Source organism: Gymnodraco acuticeps, unplaced genomic scaffold (assembly GCF_902827175.1).
Source record: "Gymnodraco acuticeps unplaced genomic scaffold, fGymAcu1.1, whole genome shotgun sequence".
Lineage (NCBI taxonomy): Eukaryota > Metazoa > Chordata > Actinopteri > Perciformes > Bathydraconidae > Gymnodraco > Gymnodraco acuticeps.
The window spans coordinates 7,235,591-7,255,204 of NW_022990238.1; the positions used below are offsets into that span (position 1 = coordinate 7,235,591).

A 19,614-nucleotide genomic window follows, 5' to 3' on the forward strand; every position below is an offset into this window, starting at 1 on the left:
TTAAGCGGCTACATTTCTTTTAACTTTATTTTAGCAGTAGTGTTTGCAAACTCACTTTATCTAATCGGCACTTAACGCATAGGATGGAAGCACATTTCTGCAAGTAAAAGTAATAAACAAAATGAAAACCTCGCTTTGTGAAAACAAAAAGAGATCCTAGAAGTCTCAGAAAGTTATCTTTAAGCTTATTTCTCGAGGAGATAAGTTATGACACATTTTCTGATTTTGAGATAAAGTTGTTATTTTCAAGAAAGTTGTAATTTGTTCCAAATACCAAGTCATTATTTTGAAATAAGTATTTGTTATTTTTTGTTTCTCCTTATATTGAGACACATTCTTCACACTGCATCATTATTTTGAGAAACAGAGTAATTTATTTTAAAATAATTATTCATTATTTAAAGTTGCACATTATGACTTATGCATCACATTGGCAGAAGTTGATTAGTTTGACAGATATTTGGGTAAACATCCACATCTTGGATGAATTCAACTTTTGCCCTGACTATGGCACTAGAGGAAACATTAAGTAATCACTAAAGTAATTACAGTTCATCTGCAGGGACATAAATGTGTGTGCAAATGTCATTGCAATCCATTGCATATTTGAGAACATTTCACATACTCAATAGGATGTTGCCCTCTGAGAACCATGAATGTCAGACACCAAATGTAATGGCAAACATCTTACTCAAATAATTCCAGAAATATTTCAGTCTGGACTAAAGTGATAGCTGATAATTCATTATATGCAAACCCAACATGTTCAATTCAAGATTTAACTGCTCAAACAAATACTTTTTGACATATAACATCTAAAGGTTGAAGAGCGAGAGGGAAGCAGAGGGAGGCAAACATTCACAAAGCGCCTTGAATGTTAAACAGCTGCCGGCTCCTTCTGTTCCGCCTTAATATAGGGACATTATTAGATACAGAAATGTTCATCCTCAATTGCTATAATTTCTTTGACAATTCTGCGTGTGTGTTTTACCAGGTAGAGTGAATTGATTCATTTTGAGGGAAAACTAATCTATTTATGGAAAACAGGCTGCATGTACAGCTTCATTGTGAAAAACAAACAAAAGCTTAAACAGACAAATACTTCAATCCACTGTAGCCATGTCTAGAATCTTTCATTGTGAGGGTTAACCAGAATGAATCAATCCATAAAGGCAATAAAAACCAAACCTGTCAAAAGCAATGCATCTCAAGAAAAAGGCCCTTTGTTCAATACAATCTGCTTTCCCATATCACAGCCAGACACTGTTGCAGAAATCTCTCCTTCCTGTGTGTGCCTTCTGTTTTCCTTCATGTGAAAAAAAGGAAGAACATAAATGAGGGAGAGCAAGAGAAAAAAAATGCGTGCATCAATCAAGTCGCTTCTACTGCCAACAATGAGGTCAGTCTTTCATTTACTGGACTCACTGATTCTGAACAAGCCACAGCTATCCTCCTACACATGAACACACCAACAAACACTTCTTAAAAACTATTTATTTTGGAGAGAGGGCATGACATATAATATATAAACACTTTCATTAAAACATACTATTATTTTCTTGCTGTAAAATACATTTGATACATTAGACTTTGCACTGCAAGTCCTGTCGTGATACATCATCATTTATAATATATAGATCTCTAAACAACTAGTTTGTATTAATTTGCTTACCACAGGGTTCTTTACTGTCTTTTCCTTAAAAAAAAAAAATGTTTAAACACTGAACATATTTTAGCTGCCTTTAACCTGTAGCAGCCCCAGAGAAAGTTCTTATATTAGCTTTAAGGCAGCAGCAAGCATTTTGCCCAGAAATTCATTAAATACTGGACTCGTCTGAACCCTGGGATAAACAAAGTCGTCGTATGGGATGAACAGGGAACTCTGCGCTCCAGCACTGGCTCTGATCCGGCTTGTCTTTGGCTCACACACACTCTTTCATTACTGAGATCACAGAAAAGTACTCCCAGCAGTTAAGCATTTAAAGGCTTCATTCATGACACCTTATCGATGTGTCAAAGCGTTATAAGTTATAAGTAAACGTTTCCTAAGAATGTGTGGAAAGGTTTTTTAGCTGGAAGAGGAACCAGACAGGCAGAGTTTGTTTCTCACCCATTCTTCTTTTATAAACCCCAATGTCTGCAAAACCAGCTGCTTTCAATGATTTACTTAGTCCTGAAAGTATCATTAGATATGACACAGTCTAAATATAAAAATATATTTATACATATTGGCTTATAAAACATCGAATTGGGATAGACATGGGGATATAAATAAAGTTTTAACATTTTTCACATTTGAAGTTAACAATATTTATGAATTTGGTAAAGAGGACAAAAACATTCATTTGACATAAAAGTGCATCTGATTTAAAATGGATCCTCAAACTAAGGCTTCTCAGTCAGGAATGTTTGCGCCAGACATATTAGGCAAAAGCCAACGGAAATATATTTTGTACTTTTAACAGTTTAAAGCATCTGCCCAACTTTCATATAAAACTGATCAAGTCTGAGGCATTTCATCGGCCCCTTTTTGGCACTTTGTCGGTTGAGAACACCTGTGATGCTGAAGAGCTACAAGAAGAGAATGGCAGGTAGATGGATAAGTCACATTGAGGCGAAATGTAAAACATGAGAGAGAAGTCAAAAAGAAAAATCCACCCTCATCTCATCGGACACTGTTATATCTCATCCTCATACTTCTACAGTTAGGAGGCAGCAATAGTGATTGTGGAGGGAGTGTTTTCTGCTTTGGAGAAACATTTCAAGTTGTATCTCTGACTTAAATCAGGTCCTGTGGCTGCATAGCCTCAGTTAGAATCTCTATTATTACAATCACCACTGCTCTGAAGGCATTTCCAGAGTCTTCAAAACTCATCTAACCATCTTGATGAAAAAAAACATCCACTTTGCTGCACTATGATAAAGAAAACGTGTCAGTGGAGAAACTTTTTGTTCCTACATTTTTACCAGTTTACTAAATGATGTTAAACTGTGGAACTAAAATAAAGACTTGTTCTGTTATATAAACTCCAGTGTAGCTACTCTACACATATCTCCAACATCTGTGTTTCATTCAATATACTCAATCATCTAGTAAGCAATGCATCAAACATAGCTTTTAACTACTCTAAGATCTTAGTTTTCTTGAAAAAGAAACTAGACAAAGAGGAGGGGGGGGAATAATGAACACTGTTGTGCACCAGGTGTGTGCTGAAGCTTTGAAATGATGTCAAATACCTGATCCCTGCTCAAAGAAGTGAACGCAAATACAGGAGAGGCAACTGGATGAATAAACAACTGTAGCATGACTTAATGATGCTGTCTTTGGAGTGCATCATTTGTGCACATAAGAGTGTTTGTAAGGATCCGCTGCCCACCAGATACTTAATGTTTTGTTTCCCCCTGGTGGTGACTCGTGTAAGAGCATGTACTGGCATTGGTATTCAAGAAATAGATGCTGCTGTTGGACGTGGGGGAAGAGGCATGTTGGGTTTTACACTGACTTCTAGTCCAGTTCCACGTCCGGATTTCTGCCATGGATGGGTTTCAAGGAAGCTACAGATACTGATTAGGCTAGTCTGTGATAAAAAGTTAGAAACCGGGCAGGTTTCAGCACAGAATCTGGGAGAAGGGATGTCTGAGCAGCTCCTCAGCACTGGGTCTGTGTTTGGCCTCCACAAAAATGCAGCTGATGAAGTCCCGTGCCTGGTCCGAGGTGTGTGAAGGCAGCAGTGGGTTGGTGGGCTGGGTGGCGATCTTGAATATGGCCGCCATAGCCTCGTATTCAGCCCATGGAGGCTTTTCCGTCAGCATCTCTACCACGGTACAACCAAGGCTCCTAAAAAAAAGAAATGACGTTAAAATACATTGAGCAGACGCTTTTATATAAGGCGACTTATACAAAGTGCAATCAACCATAAAGACTCTGAACAGCAACAAGCCTGCAAGTACAAGTACTCTAGTCACAAAACAAGCTGAAACAAATACCACATATGAGCTTTACAGGAATGTTTTGAGTTGAAACTTTCATACTCGCTGTCTGCAGAAGGCCTCCTCCACCTGTTTGGGAGCTTTACTGAGAACCTGGAACATACCAACCTCTGTTACGACCTGTCTGACTGGCCTTCAGCCAATCACATCACAACACTCATGGGTTCACCACCCAATCAGATTGCATGAGGGAATGTTGCCTGCTCTGTGTGGTAGACTGTGGGTTACATACTGCAGGCTTTACTCACTTTATTTTTTATAAATCTTCCCTCTGAGAGCACAGAGCTTCTACCACTAGATCCAACTCAAAATGATGATGGGAATGAAGGTTACTACATGATACAAGACCAAACAACTACATTTAAAAAGCCAATATGTTTGTGTTTTCATGGAAGTCACACAAGTACAATGGACTGCATTATATGTATTTTGTATCCGGTCTTTCTGAGTCCTCAAAGAGCTTATAAATACACCCTTCACGCATTCACACACATTCATACGAAGGCAGGGGCTGACATTCACACACCATTTCAATGCCATCAAGAGCAATTTGGGGTTATCTTGCCCAAGGATACATCGACATGGTAACTACAGGGTAGTAGCAGTACCATTTATAATCTGCTCTACAGCTTTGAGTAAGCAATTAAGTATTCTTCCAGGTATTAAACAAAATGGGTTATATGTATTTCAATATTGAGATGTATGCACCTTATTTAAAAACATATTTTAAATTAAGTTGGCTAGGGAAAGCATAAATATGAAAATCTACAATTTGTGCCCCGAGAAACTGCTTCAATTAGAAGACCTTCTTACCTAATATAAATATAGCTTAAGCATGACTTATATCCCTGAAACATGTACTGTACTTGATTATCTGGGATCAAACATTGAGCTAGAGCGCTGTGCATCTCCTGGTCTTACCAGACGTCAGCTTTCCTCCCGTAGCCCTCTCCACTGATCACCTCGGGGCTCATCCAGTACGGGGTGCCGGTCACAGAGCGGATGCCGGTGCCAGACATGCAGATGGTCTGCAGCCTCTTGCTGGCTCCAAAGTCTCCGAGCTTCACGTTGCCCTCTGAATCCCGCAGGATGTTGGCACCTGAGTTGACATGGAACACGTACATATTTGATCCCCTTTCACATACTGTCAAACATTTGTATATCAAAACTCTGTCTAAACATTGATCTAGTGTCAAAATAGTATATTACTCTAGCCCCTGTGTATTAACAGGACTACCTTTGATGTCCCGGTGTACGATCATGTTGCTGTGCAGATAGGACATGCCCTCCAGGATCTGTCTTGTGTACTTCCGTGTCACGTTTTCTGTCAACGCCCCGTAGGCCTTCAGCTGATCTTTGACTGAACCCTGATAGGAAACAACCAAATGCTAAACACACCAGCACACACACTGTGAGCACATTACGATTTAAGACCACCAGTCTACCCCCTCACTGAAGGTCTAAACCGGGAACACAGTCAGGATGTAAAAAGAAACACATATATAACAAAACTTAGAAAATGTCACATTTGGAAAAAGTAAGTTAATTGATAAAAAGTAGGCATTTAAAAATAGACTGATAAACAAAAGTCATCACATTGTTTGCAGTGTAATTTAGCTGATGCGTGCTTGAATTGATATTGGAAAACAACAATCTTGGGTTGATAGAGAGACTACTCTGCGTTGATCTGCTCTATGGTCATTATTTGTGGATGCCAAGAACTAGAAAATATAAACAACTGACTGACTGCAACAATGTGACATTTATTTCTTCTGGTTCTTGACCTGCTTTAGTACGTAACGCAATCTTTCATTATCTCTTTAATCTCACTACTTATTTAGTCCTGAAAGAAGTTGGTTACACAACTATGGCTCAGTATCCCCAAACTGAAACAATGTTACTGAGTTCCTAGAAAAGGTTCCTGGAAAAGTATCTGCAGTTGAAAAGAAAAAAGGTATTTAACTTAATAATGGGCATCATTTCAGATGGAAGGAACAGAGGAAATATGCCAAATCACACTTCCTAATGCCAACATCACCAGATTAATATCAAATCAAAACATTTAGTCATGGGAACAAATGGATGCCCTCCGTTTGCCTTACTCATGTCTTTTTTGGCTTTAAATAATTGCCCTGTGACATAATGTTGGATGCCAACTTGTCTTTGAACAAATAAACTGAGGTTAGGGAATTATTGTCATTTGTTCAACCAACAAAAACAACATTTATCTGTTCCCTAGCTGGATCTCAGAGAATAAAATCTGCTGGGACTCACCCCCGGCATGTACTCCATGAAGATGGTGAGGGTCTTCTCATTGTGGTCCCTCAGACAGCCGTAGTACTGAACAATGCGCTCGTGGTGCAGATTTTTCAGCAACTGGATTTCACACTCCAAAGCGCTGACCTCCTGTACAGACACAATGAGAAGCAGGGAGATTACAACACGAAGACTCAACCGCTCAGACATAAAAGCTCAGATTTCTGAACAATGCCGCTTTGTTTTCATTTGTAAACAAAATGCACTTTCCGGACATGCCAGAGACATGAATGCTCTGTCATATCTGTTACTGCTGATGACAACACATCTAATCATAAACACAGGAATGACAAACAGTTATTAATCGCTGCATGTTGAGCCAAATGTGAAACCTTGAGTAAAGAGAGTAGATTTAAACCAATTGCACAGTCCCCCAATAGAAGAGAGGGAAGTCACATTAATCCCAACACAGAAGCCGGTTTTAAAGAAACAACAGATTAAAATGTGCTACAAGCTGGGAGGGGGTGAAGGGGTAATGAAAGGCCAAGGCAATGACCGCCCCCCCCCACCACAACATCCGTCTCCTTTTTAGACACAGGAAGTGACAGTGCATTTTTCCTCTGTGGAAGACAGGAAAACCCATTAAAATGGGGAAGAGGGGGGTTGAGGGAAGAAAATAATCTCTTCAACGCTTCATCAGTAAAAAGTTGTTTTCACTTGGATTTCAATGTCATGTTTTTATAGCAACTTGAGTTAATATCGAATTGTAAATAGTGGTTATCTTCTCCCTCAGTACCAGAAAGATGAAAGGGGAAGGCATAAGACAACCAAGCTTTCTGTCTCTGTGAAAACATGAACATTTGATCTCCATGTGCCTCACCTTGCTCGTCTCAGGACTCTCTGGATCAAACTGGACCTGCTTGGCAGCCAGTTCTCTCCCAGTATCCACATCGTAACACAGGTACACACGACCGAACGCTCCCTGGCCCAGAAGCTTCCCCCGCCGCCATGTCATCGGAGCACTGGGTGCTGCAAAGAAACATCACCGCTGTTTATTTGTTTCTATTTAATATATAGAACATGCCATCTTACATAGCACAGAAAAAAGTACACAGCCTTTAAATTGTTGCAAAAATAATCATTTTCTCTTTTACCCTTCCAACAAATGTTCCTAATAAGCAAAGCTAAACTGACGGATTTCTAATGGCACAGCAATGCATATGGCAGGGCTATTCAATTAGTTTGGAATGGGGGCCGGTTGATGAAAATGATCCAAAGCAAGGGGCCGGGAAAAAGATGGCTTGAAATATGAGCAATCATATTAAGAGCTTCAGCTACAGTAAATAGTGGAATGCGTATATTGTGTTTAATTAAATCAAACAACATAGCCCCAAGGCCATTATAGATCTAAATGGCAAGTTCAGAACTCAGTAAGCCGACATGTGAAGCTAATTTAACCATCAACATCATTTCATTTGATTTAATTTAGGTGAAATGATCTAATCATTCACGCAGAGATGCAATACATGACAGGAGCTGTCACTACAGTAGCTAGTAGGTGGGTTCGAAACCCGAGCCCGCAGAAGTTTTCAGGCAATGTCTTCCTCTATCTCTCAATTTAACACCCTCTCTGGAATAAAGGCACTCTGACCCAAAAATAAATCTTTAAAAAAAAAATTACGTAGATTACTTTTTAACATTATACTCAAAGGGCCAGTAAATATCACCCCGGGCCGCCAATTGAATAGCTCTGGCATATGGTACAGTTAGCATAGGAATCTGACACACTTTACTGACACACCTTTTAAGTATTGTTTCTAATTTCCTGCTAAAAGTCAACTCGAGAGGAAAAACTTAATTCGATGATTAGGTATATATATATTAGCCATTGAACCCTGCAATGCATCATCTAGATATCCTTTAAGAATAATGAGGACACTTTGTTTTGAGTCTTAATGGAGCAACACTCACACTTGTGCGCGACAGGACGCTCTTGGGGCCGCAGCCTGCCCTGAGTGTCGACATGCTGCCAGCTGCCCACACTCTCCTCGCTGCCATTGAGTGACCGGCGCGAGGGCACCAGAGTGAACAGGTTCCCCTGGGGGCGGCGGATCCTCGGGAACGTCCGCCGGCCTGAAGGAGAGCAGGAAAGAGGATGGCACAGGTTAAAAATCTCATGACAAACGGAGGAGATTAAGAGAGGAAATGGTAAAAAGAGAAAGCATGAGAAATAAGCTACATTGTCAGATAAGATACCAATGCCGGTCTTACCTTCACTGTGGTCTTTATGATGCAGGGAGACGTGATACCTACGAGGAAAGGTGCCTCCTTTCCCTGCTACCCTGTCATACACATGATTCTCCCGGTCTGAAAGTAAATATCAAAAGGTCAAAGATCAGGAGGATTAGCCTGTAATTTAAAACAGTTTAGCTCAGTTGCTCACTGAGTCACATGAGCTACATTATGACTCTCCCTTGAAGACTATACTTTTGTAGAACAAGGCAGATCTGGAAAAAATAACTGTAGTTGTAGATTTTATTAGCTTTGGTTCATTTATAAAAGGCCTGGCCAGGACTAGTATTTACAGTTTTATTTTATAAATGTGGTTTGCTGTAAACACCTGAACTCTTATGCATCGCTCACAGTGTCCTGATGGTTAAAAATCAACAAAGAATGCTTCAACTCATAATATCTGACTGAATTGCTTGAACACAGTATTTGCCCACGGGGAATGAGAATATCATGGCAGCTCTCACCTGAGCCCTCCTGACGATTATCAGGATAACTCTTTGCTCTATGCATTCGAGACTTTCTCAGTGAGGGGCTGTAAGAGAGGAGAAGATAGGAAGAGGAGTAAGAGATGTTGAGAGGTATAATTTGAGTGATAACATAAAACAAATGCCAGAAAAATAAGAAATATGAAAGAAGAAGTGAGTCTCTGGCAGGCAGATCTGCGCTCCTACCTGTCTGAGTTGCTGTCTAAAGACTGACAGCTGCCAGAAACAGAATTGTCTGCACTGCTCCAAGGATCCAGCACCTGCACAGTGGAAAATAAAGGTGCTTTGTGAACACACATTCATTTCAGCAAAAGCAAATTCCACCTTAAAACAGAATGTATTTAAGAACACTTGAATCAATAAGCTCATGTTTCAATGGCTCCTCTTGCAATGTATAGATGGATACATTTGTTTGACCTTTTACCAATACCTTTACAGTGTCTTACAAACTTGAAGAAAAGGTATTGAACCTTTGAAGACGAGGTATTTATGGGATAACGTCTCAGATACACAACACATGATTTATACTTTAAGGTGGATTTTCTTAATATCGAAGCAATGACTCACACACTGATCGCTGGTCTCAGGGATGAACTCCCCCTCGCTGTTGATGCTGGTGTATGAACCTTGGCGGGCGATCCTCTGCTGGCGTTCAGGCACGTAGCCAGGAGGCGGTGAGCTTCGCCCCGTGTTCTGAGAACCTGGGATAAGAAAGGAGTAAAGATCATAAAGGAAACATTAGATATATGAGAAAAAAACTCACAACTACAACAATTACACTAAACAATGGAGGATTAATACATACACACATCACCACTAAACTCTTTTTATTGCTGCCCTCTACAGGCCTGAAACACACAGCAACAATATGCTGTGAGGAAATCAGTTGATTTCATGATAATGATATTTGCCTAATTTTGAACAAAATGCCTTCATTTATATTGACATGTATTTGGACATCAAGCAGCACTAAAAGCAAATACGCAGTACTTGATGCCACATTCATACAACTCACATACATGCAACTACTGTCATGAATAAATGTTATTTTAATATTCAGAAACCCTCTCCCCCAAAAAGAAAAAAGAAAACATCTGTACAAATACTGATAGCTTCCATTCTGAGTGAAAAGAGCAACAGCTGAGAGTCTTAATATTTATGGTGCTGTCAAAGTCCAGCTCTGAGGCCCTCCTGCAGTCATAAACCAGGCCACTGCTCCACGACACTAATAGCATTCTGTAATCTGATTGGCTAATGTCCAGCAGGCATCGTCTAGTGATGGTGAACGGGAAAAGGAAGTGGAGCCATTTCTAAAAGGGGAAGCCAAAGAGAAGGCGACACACAAGGAAATCCAGGAAGTAAAAAAGAAAGTGGCAAAAGCACGATGACAACGTGGCTAACCAAAACTGAATATTATCAAAACGTTAAGAAAAAAGAGTGTTTATATTTCCTACTTTTAGTCACTGGATTCACACTCTTTTTGGAGATAAGATTAAAAAGAAAGTTGAATGGCGGGTGAAGATTTGTACCAGTTGATAGGTGGCGTCCCCTGGGCTCTGACGATTGGTAGGCCGTGCTAACGTCTCCAGTGGACTGCGAGGGTTTGACCCTCACCTGCTTACACGGCACGTGGTGGGAGGGGGAGGGGGCCTGTAGTGGGAATGAGGAGAGGAGAATAGTAGGCTTAAAAAACATTCAACACACGATGAAACTTCATGTCAGCAAGCCAGTTAGGGTAATGAGGAACTTGATTTCACAAAACATGGCTCAATGGTGAAGAAATGTCAGTGGTGCAACAATACGCTGTAAATGCATGCCCAGTGGGTGAGTGTGTGAGTATGTGTGTGTGTATTACATTGCTGTGCTCCTGAGTGAGCAGCATGATCCTGATGCTCTTCATGTTGGAGCTGCGGTCCAGCAGGTCGATTGCCTTGTCCAGGTCATCCTGGTCTCGCAGGGGGATGGACAACTGCGAGGAAACAAGACAAACACAGAAAACATCAATATCAACAAAACATATATATAAACAACCACATACATAAGATTCAAAAGCATACAAACGCTTTTTGAAACATTGTTAAATGTACCAATGTTTAAATGTGTTATCACTTGCATACACACGGACCCACAAAATACGATTTTATTTTAATTCTCGTAAATGAAACACGTGTAGATTCACACAAACATATTTGGAATTGATTGTAAAGAGAACACTATCAGTTGATTGTTGGAAAATGAATCAATAACTTTATAAAATATATAGATTTATAGATTTATAATAATCCAAACCTTATCCAGCTCTCCACTTTACCTCATTGTTCATATAGTGCAGGTCAAGCTGCTGGCCAAAGACAGTCTTTACTTTCTGGTGGATTTCCTCAAACTGCACAGGCCTTCCAAACATCAGGATCCTACACATTACACAAAAAGCAAGAAATCATAAACAAACGTTTTAGAAGAGATTTGTACCGGCTGTTAAGGAAACAGCTTTCGACTTGCACATGTGCACTCAAAATACACACAAGCTGCTGTTTGTAGCGTGTGCAGATTCCTCCAAGTACACCTTGCATATTTGAGGTCTGTGCTGGCAGCCGCAGACTAACCACAGTCCTTTTCCCCGTCCATCCTCCAGCTCACATACCAGTCTGAATTAAGTGCTGGTCTTAGTCTTTCTCATGAACTGGAACATGTGACGAGGACAGCATGCGTCCGCGTGTGTTTATGTCTCTGTGTGAGTTTATGCTCTCTCTCCCCCTTAGATATACATCCATGTATGCATTTCAAATGCCTAAACGCATACACACACGCATACACACACAAACACACAAATAAGAGAATGACAAATGAAACATACCTCCTCTCTCCTGAGAACTCAAACTTTATCCTGACATCGTCCTGAACGAAAACAGAAACAGTAAGATTAGAGATAACACTCAAAACACTAACACAATTAAATGACCATCGTAACTATCAGAGATGTGTTTTTCCCAAAAGAGAAAACTTAAAAAGACCGACTTACTCATGCACTGCCTTCACTTATTGACCTTACACAAAGAGTATTCACTGGGAAGAAATATCACTCTGCACCTCCTCCATCGCTACATCACTTGCCAAAAAACCCACTTCCACTTATAACAAGTCCAAACTATTCCCTAGTAACCAAGTTATTGAAGTGGGAAAATGGGAGAGAATGTGTTTCCCAGGGGGGAAATCTCTGGATTTAAGCAAACATTACATTGCACATGAGTTGTCTGCTTTGGCTGTTTTCCGTGGCTGCAGCTGCAGTAGAAAGTGAGGGTGGGCTACTTATCCTACACAGGCAAGATATATTTTTAGAAAAGAAGGTGAAAATAACTCCATTTATTCATCAGTGGGTGGTTATCTTGGGACTTCATGTACCACTATGTTAAATTATCTAGTTGTGTGGTCTAGGGGAAATACTATAAATCACGAATATACTTGCACAAGCGCTTTAGTTACACTCTTTGTAGCAGAGGTCCAACAATGTAATACTAACATTGACAGACCACTGGTCATTAAGAAAAAACATAATTTCTCAGCATTTAAGACTCTCCTGAATATTAAAAGGTATTGTAATATATACCAAACACAACTTAAAGACTCTTAACTGTTTAATTTTGAAGCAAATCTCAACACGTGTGTTAAGCTTTTCATTCATGTTGTGGACGGAATCTACAGTAAGACAGTGTTATAAAATGTTTGATTTCTGGTGATGTGGTTGTACCGCACCTGTCTGTTGGCCTGGGCAGGTATCTTGGGTTTGTTGCCGTCATATGACAACACAGGCTGGCGCCGCGTCATCTGGAGGGCAACCAGGTCCTTCATTATAGAGTGGAGAGCCTGCCTCTCGTCTAAAGAGGATAATGAGTTGGGAAAATACACAATTAGAGTGTGGATTGGATAATGGATGGCCTTTATGTGTCTATTTGACGGAGAGAGAGCGGTATCAGCCCCTCAAAGTCATTTCTGCAAAAAATGTTTAACTACATCCATATTGAGACTATCCTGTGACAGGGTATTTGAGGCAAATGAGGGAGCCCTGCAGTGTTTTTGATATGCCTATTGCCATGTTTGATCTCAGGGCAAGCTCTGCCTTGGCTGCACTAGCTCATGGAGAGAAAATATTCTCCTTGTGAAGCTTGGACAGACATCATACAGTCCTGGGGCAGCAGAGAGAACCAGACCCCCATCTCTATAACGCAGACAAGCAATCCTTCATCCGACAGCGTCTGGAGCAGCAGCTCTCACAGGCCTCAGGGATAGTGTTTGTTGTGAGTGTATGTCTGTCTTTATCTCATGTTGAGAGAAAACCATGCTCATAATGTCTTTCTAACATCAGAATTTAGAGAACTTACTCATTGTGGCAATGTAAGCTCACGTGGTCTTCAAACCAAGTCCTCAGAAACGTGTCTGTGGTGTGCAAACTCACCAACAGCCTGGAGTGGTAAAACAGAAAATGAATTTGTTTTCAGATAAAGAGTGTAATAACTTACGATGGCACGCAAGCATGTGAGTAAGACAGGAGATGACATATGAAAAAGGTTGTTCAGCATACAAGTACCTCAGCCCATAAAACATTACTCAGTGGTAAATATTATTAACATTAGGACTAAGAAATGGGGAATAAACTGAAGGTTTAGATGACAATGTGGCTTCAACCCTATTTTATGATATGCAAGTAAAAGAAAAGACAGAATATTGTTTTACTGTGAACTAACAGAACCAAATGTTCTTTTGCAGTACCTTTTGTATTCATAGTTCCTTGCAAACATTTAAAAAACATGTAATCTAAGCCTGCACAACACATACCTAAAGATGTGTCTGAGTGAGTGACCTGAACCTTGAGTGCATGAGAATGTGAATTGTGTGTTTTGCACAAGAAAAAACATGACAATTGGAAACGGCTGAAATTCAAGCTGCACTGGCAGTGATCAGTATGGCACGGTTTAAAAGGGAAGTTTAACAGGGAGTTTTCATCCATTTTAAATATCTACCAGCTTTAAACCTCTCTGATTGCACGAGCTGCAAAAACCCCCAACTCAGCTGGGTTATAGCTCCATTGTTAACAGGGCAATGTTACCGGCCTCGTATATGCCGTCACCAGCACTATAAAGTGAGGCATTTCCTTTTATGAAGAGGGTTTCCCCAAATCTGTACTGTTAAGAAATTGAATTCAAAGTCAAGTCAAAGTCAACTTTATTGTCAATGTTCTGTTTGTGAGATACAAACAGGTAGATCGAAATGCTGATTCTCACAACCCTGAGGAATACTGAGTAATTTAACAAAGGAGAACACAAACTTAGTTTTCACAATCACGAGATATGATGGAAAACATTGGTTGGTAAAAAGGTATTACAATCAGAAGACAATCACCCAACATCTCTACCTTAACTTATCTCTGCAGGGGAGGATACCACAACTCAAATTCTCTTTATGAAACATTTCAAACCTGCATATCTCATTTTGTGAAACTCCTTGGGATTATCTTCATGCTCTGAAACTTGAAGCCAGGGATTGCTGTTGCACTAAATGCTGATTTGGCAGTTCTGTATGGCTTAATAAATGTAATTGACAATGATAAAGTGGCCTTTGGTCATTTTGGGTTTCTGGAACTGTATAAGAGGTTGCCCTTGGCTCTGAAGGACATGCTTCTTTAAACTAGTGGACTTGATTTGTCACTTATCCAGGTTTATCTTGCAGATCATTTGCAGTAACATTTTCCACTCAACTCAAAGATGCAGAGATACTCTCAAATCAGGTTCATCTGTTTTTTGGTCAGTTAAATTAATGTGAACAATCATGTGTAATATTGTCGGGTTATGACGGTAAACTTTGAAGTCGAAGAACAACATTTTGTTTGCCATTGTCTCTCAAATAGATGCATGTGCACACAGGGTAAGCACACCAATGCACATGAAGCATTTTCCAGTTATGGGTCTGACTGTTAGCAGTATGTAAATATCCCCATTGCAACAAATCGTAAATATGTACATCATTTGGTGTGCAGATTTGGTCATTTTCTGTACAACTATGTCTTAATTTAGCTGCTAATGGCAATCATGGCTACTGTTGCTGTTTACCCCTGTTCTGACCACGATGAGCCCATTTGTATATACATATGGCCATATCAAGTCACTACAAATAAGAGGAACCTCTCAGTAATATCCCATGACTGGTCTAAAACATTATGGAAAGATATAAACCAGAGTCCAGTGCAAACAAGGGCTACAGCTTGTCTAGTAATATACTGCAACAAATCCAAGCATGTACATTATATCTGCGGTTTGCTGCTGGTTAAGCCCAGGGAAAAACTGACTAACTTAATTTACAATATGACAGTTATTAGACCAGGAAACACCAGTGATGATGAAGCCTAGAGAACATTTAACAACTGTCTCTCTGAGGATAGACTGGCACAGTCAGAAGGCTTTTTGAGAAGAAAACGGTGAGCATCGGTACCTGCGGCAACTGTGGATTCTGGGTAATATTCACCCACAGGAATGCCAGGCATGTCTGTCTGTGGTTGGCGGACCGTTACCACGCTGCTTTCGGGCTCCCGCTCTCTCATGTTCTCCTGCCAATGGAGTATAGGTGCCAAGTACCTAAGTCCTTCAACCCTTTGAACTTCATGCATGTGCCCAGCGTCTGGAAGTTTACTTTTGAAATGTAAGTTTCATATTACCCTCTTTTAAAATGTTGTAACTTATGTAACCTTGTTGTGCCATATTATCCCCTGTTTAAGTGTGCAAGTTGCATGGATGTACAATCACTTTAGGACTCTCAGAGCCATCATCTCATCAGTAGAGGTAATGCTGGAGATGTGTGTACCTCAGGTCCCCTGAAGTCAACAACACAACAACTATCCTCCCTGTCCATTCCCCCAGAGACCCTCTGCTGACCCCTGCTTTTAATTACCTCCCAGGTGGAATGCAGAGAATTCAATGGAGAAAGAGGCTGCGCTCTACCAGTCCAGTCAGCTGTGCCAGCTTTATTTTTCTTGTATCACATTTCCAGGACTAGCAGGATTTACATGGATTTTCTTCCCCCCTCTCTTTTCTGTCTGCTTTGAGAGGTGTTTAGTCTGAGGCTGTTTTTCCCAGCCACAGTTCTTACTCTGTCTTTCGCCAGTCATGCATCTGGACTCAGTGCTTCACAGCAAAATTCTGGCCTGATGACTCGTGTTTTGGGTTCAAGGTAACCCACTACATTTGAATATCGCAATGTCAACAGTCTCAAAATCTCGTTACTTGCCTTGGCTAAAGTTTCAAATGTTGCTTGTAATGTTTCAATACATACATACATACAGATGTATTTGTATAGAAAGATGCCGAGAGATAAGCTCTACAAAATCACAAGGAGTTTTTAAAATCTTCCTATTCTGCATTACAGATGACAACATGTGAAGGTTATAGAAAAGTTAACAAAGTCGGAGGGCCTTCTGAGGTCCATACCTTTGTCCAGTTGGCACAGCTATCAACATCTATCTTTACATGTCAATAACAACCCATGACACTATCACAGAGAGGGCTTATAGTTTAACTACAATGAACAACAACCACATCTCATTCTTATTTTATGTTTAAAGTGTTCAAACCTGACAAATTAAGCCCTACACTTGTAAGTATTTGAGTACATACATTTCAAATGAACGCAAAGGACTTATTACAGACCATGAATAACTCTCTACTTAATTGGAAGCTTTATTTATTGGTGCTTTTCCCAATACATAATAAAGTGAATTATGTACCTAATTTACCTCTGAAAATTAGATACATATTTCACTGCACTTCCTTTCAATGGTGCATCAGGAACTAGAAGGATTGCTGATTGTGAAGCAGTCTTATTTTCTATTGGTAAAATACTTCCTTAATAAGTAAATTAAAACCCATACTCAATTAATTACATATACAAGCATGTGACTTTTAAAAAACAATTATGTGTTCTGTTTGATGTTGTTTTGTTAAATAATGAAGTGTTCTGTCCAAATGTAAACATGGTGGTGCTGTAATTGAGGATGCATGCTCGGCCAACCGACCCTGTGTAAATGAAGATAAATGAACGCAGGGAATGTGATTGAAGACAGTGTTTATTAAACGAATCCTAGAACGAGTTTTGCTCCTATTCGGCCATGTATATTTGATTCAGTACGCCTATATAAATATGTATTTGATCTTATATGTAAGATTTGTTTACATGTTTTTAATTCAAATGTTTATTTGCTTATGTTTGCTTATACTGTTTCAACGTTAACATACAATCATATACATTTGTATATCATACTTTCTAACAGTGAATATAGTAGTATATATATACATGAATATATAATTTAATTTAATTGAAATTGGAGAATTGGCACAACCTGTAGTTAAAAAATGTTCCCACATGACCTGAATGCAGCATAATTCAATCATCAAATACCTGTCATCACTGTCACGTGCACAACTCTCACCTGTGGTTTGCGTCACCGGTGTCTCGCAGCAGGGATGACGCAGTAGTTCCAGCCGTCGCTCACGTCCATCGGTGTCCACCGGCAGACCGTCACACCGGTGAGCGTGTGTGAGAGTGGGGTGCCATGGCGGGGCTGACCCCCCCCAGATAACTCTTCTTCTTCAACGGAAAATTAACGCACTCACACAAACGGATAGTCTCCAGGTTGTAAAAACAAACAGACAGCTGTGATTTGTACACAGAAAATGTTCGAAAAAGCGGGCTACATCAGGCTTCTCCAGCTGTGTCCCAGAGACTAACTCCTGATCCGCTGCAGCCTCGGACCTTTGGAAAACTTAAATTTCCAAAACATGTTTTCATTGTTCACAGACGACTCTGCTAAGCATGCAGATCAGGGCGCTGAATACCGCCAATCACGGAGCACAAAAACCACCAAGAAAGGTGTAAGAATAACTGTATGGCCTGTTTGAAATCCATTTGTAAGCAACAGCTTCGCCAGAGGAAAAGACCGAACGATTTCCGTGATTTTGATAGCCCCTCTTCCTGCTAAATTTGCAGATTGTCCTTCTTTGCGTTGCCAGGTTGGAGTCCACAATACAGCAGGCTGCAGATATCCTTATATCATTGCAACTTAAATATGGTTTAAAAAAACATATAAGAATGCATGTGAATGCATAAGAAGTATACTTTATTAAGTGCGCGACATGTTGCAAAAACTGGCTCACGTTGTTGTACACATAACCTCGATTTATTTTAGGGGAGTTCGATTAACTCCATCGATGTTTTACACCTCGCAGAGCTTCGTAGGTAAATTAGGGTTGCTAAAAGTATTAAAACTGACTAATGTGAAAGAAAACGCAGTCTTTTCTCGGAGTCACAGAGTTTGCGTGCAGTTTCTGTAGCAGACTGCAGTCCACAACTTCCCCCCCCAAAGCAAAACAAAGTAACAAATAATCTCCAGCCGAATACGTCAAACTTCCTGACAGAAAAAATATCGCCACCGGAACCCGCTTTTTTACACTTCAACAAGTCGTGAACACTTTACTCCAAAGTCGTGTCCATGTTTTCCAAATACTTCACTCTCCGTCCCCCATACGGGTGTAAAAACATGGATTTATTCCCAGGGGGATTTCTGGTTACTAAACTATCTAAATAAACGCCGTGCTGCATCGGGAGCGCGCTGTTACTCGGTCGAAATCTTTCTGCAAGCGCGCTCACTATTATTGTTAAAGGGGCGGACCAGTTGTGACGTAGATCGCTCTCATGCTGCCTTCATAATTATAGGAAAATCCATATTTAAGGTATCATTGTGCACATCCACGCAGCTTTTTGCCATTATATTGATGCACCAGTGGTAGGGGAAGTATTCATATTCTTTAAGCAAAAGTGTTTTTTCTTTTAATATATACCTTCTATATTTCTATTAAATATTCCTTTCCATTATTGATGCAACAGTAAATATTAATAACTACTATACATTTATGCCCACATTGACTCCATAGATCGTATTCCCTGCAAAAACACACATTTTCCATGCACATATTTTGTTGATGTCTTTATGTTGTTAACCTGTTAACCCTTACCTACTTTGTTGTTGCAAATAAAATGAAAGATCTAAAAGTACTAATTTCATAGTTCATAAATACTGTGGTAGAAGTATATAACATGCATTGACAAGCAATCTTCATTTAAGGTCTAATGTAAAATAAGCCTGTATTGGTCCCCATTGAGATAATTTGTATGTTGTAGCAAGTTCCAGATCAATAGAGAAATACAAAAAATAGTATGAGGTTTATGGAAGCTAAAATGAAAAAGTATAAAAAATAAAAAGAACGACTTTACTCAATGTTGAAAAATGTCCTCGTGCAATAAGATATCATATTATCATTACTAATGCATTTATGTTAAAGCATGATTTTACTGTTTTAGTTAGATTAAGTCATTTCTAACAGTTTGTTATAGGACTGCAACTAATGGACATTTTTATCACAGGTTTATCGCTTTTTGTTTCTTTGTTTGGTTTCTAAACAAATCTAATTACTCAGAACCCAAAAGGGACACATTCAGAATTTCAGCAAATCTGCACATGGGGAAGCAGGAACCATGAATGGTTAAGCCAAAA

At 39.8% G+C, this 19,614-nt stretch overlaps 1 protein-coding gene across 3 annotated transcripts; it reads right to left on the minus strand.

The window, feature by feature from the left end:
* Positions 1–1,479: 1,479 nt before the first annotated feature.
* map3k3 (mitogen-activated protein kinase kinase kinase 3) lies at positions 1,480–18,680 on the minus strand. 3 transcript variants are annotated; one of them, XM_034220156.1, is made up of 17 exons: positions 17,494–18,680; positions 13,474–13,480; positions 12,774–12,895; positions 11,878–11,918; positions 11,335–11,434; positions 10,879–10,992; positions 10,553–10,673; positions 9,591–9,724; positions 9,210–9,283; positions 9,003–9,070; positions 8,518–8,613; positions 8,218–8,379; positions 7,127–7,275; positions 6,265–6,396; positions 5,228–5,357; positions 4,912–5,089; positions 1,480–3,838 (listed from the first exon to the last, which is right to left on the minus strand). In XM_034220156.1, exons 3-17 carry the CDS (start codon positions 12,867–12,869, stop codon positions 3,610–3,612), a joined length of 1,824 nt encoding a protein of 607 aa, XP_034076047.1. In that variant the 5' UTR covers positions 12,870–12,895; positions 13,474–13,480; positions 17,494–18,680; the 3' UTR covers positions 1,480–3,609. The 3 variants fall into 3 exon arrangements, with proteins under 3 accessions (XP_034076047.1, XP_034076045.1, XP_034076046.1); XM_034220154.1 differs by having other exon boundaries at positions 13,400–13,480; XM_034220155.1 differs by lacking the exon at positions 13,474–13,480.
* Positions 18,681–19,614: the final 934 nt, after the last annotated feature.

Bases quoted from the DNA above. Each gene is read 5' to 3' on its own strand.
- map3k3 (XM_034220154.1), bottom strand. The intron at 9,071-9,209 runs GTAGGAGCGCAG...CCTCTCTTACAG, and splicing joins TTAGACAGCAACTCAGACAG to CCCCTCACTGAGAAAGTCTC. The intron at 5,090-5,227 runs GTAGTCCTGTTA...ATGTCAACTCAG, and splicing joins CGTACACCGGGACATCAAAG to GTGCCAACATCCTGCGGGAT.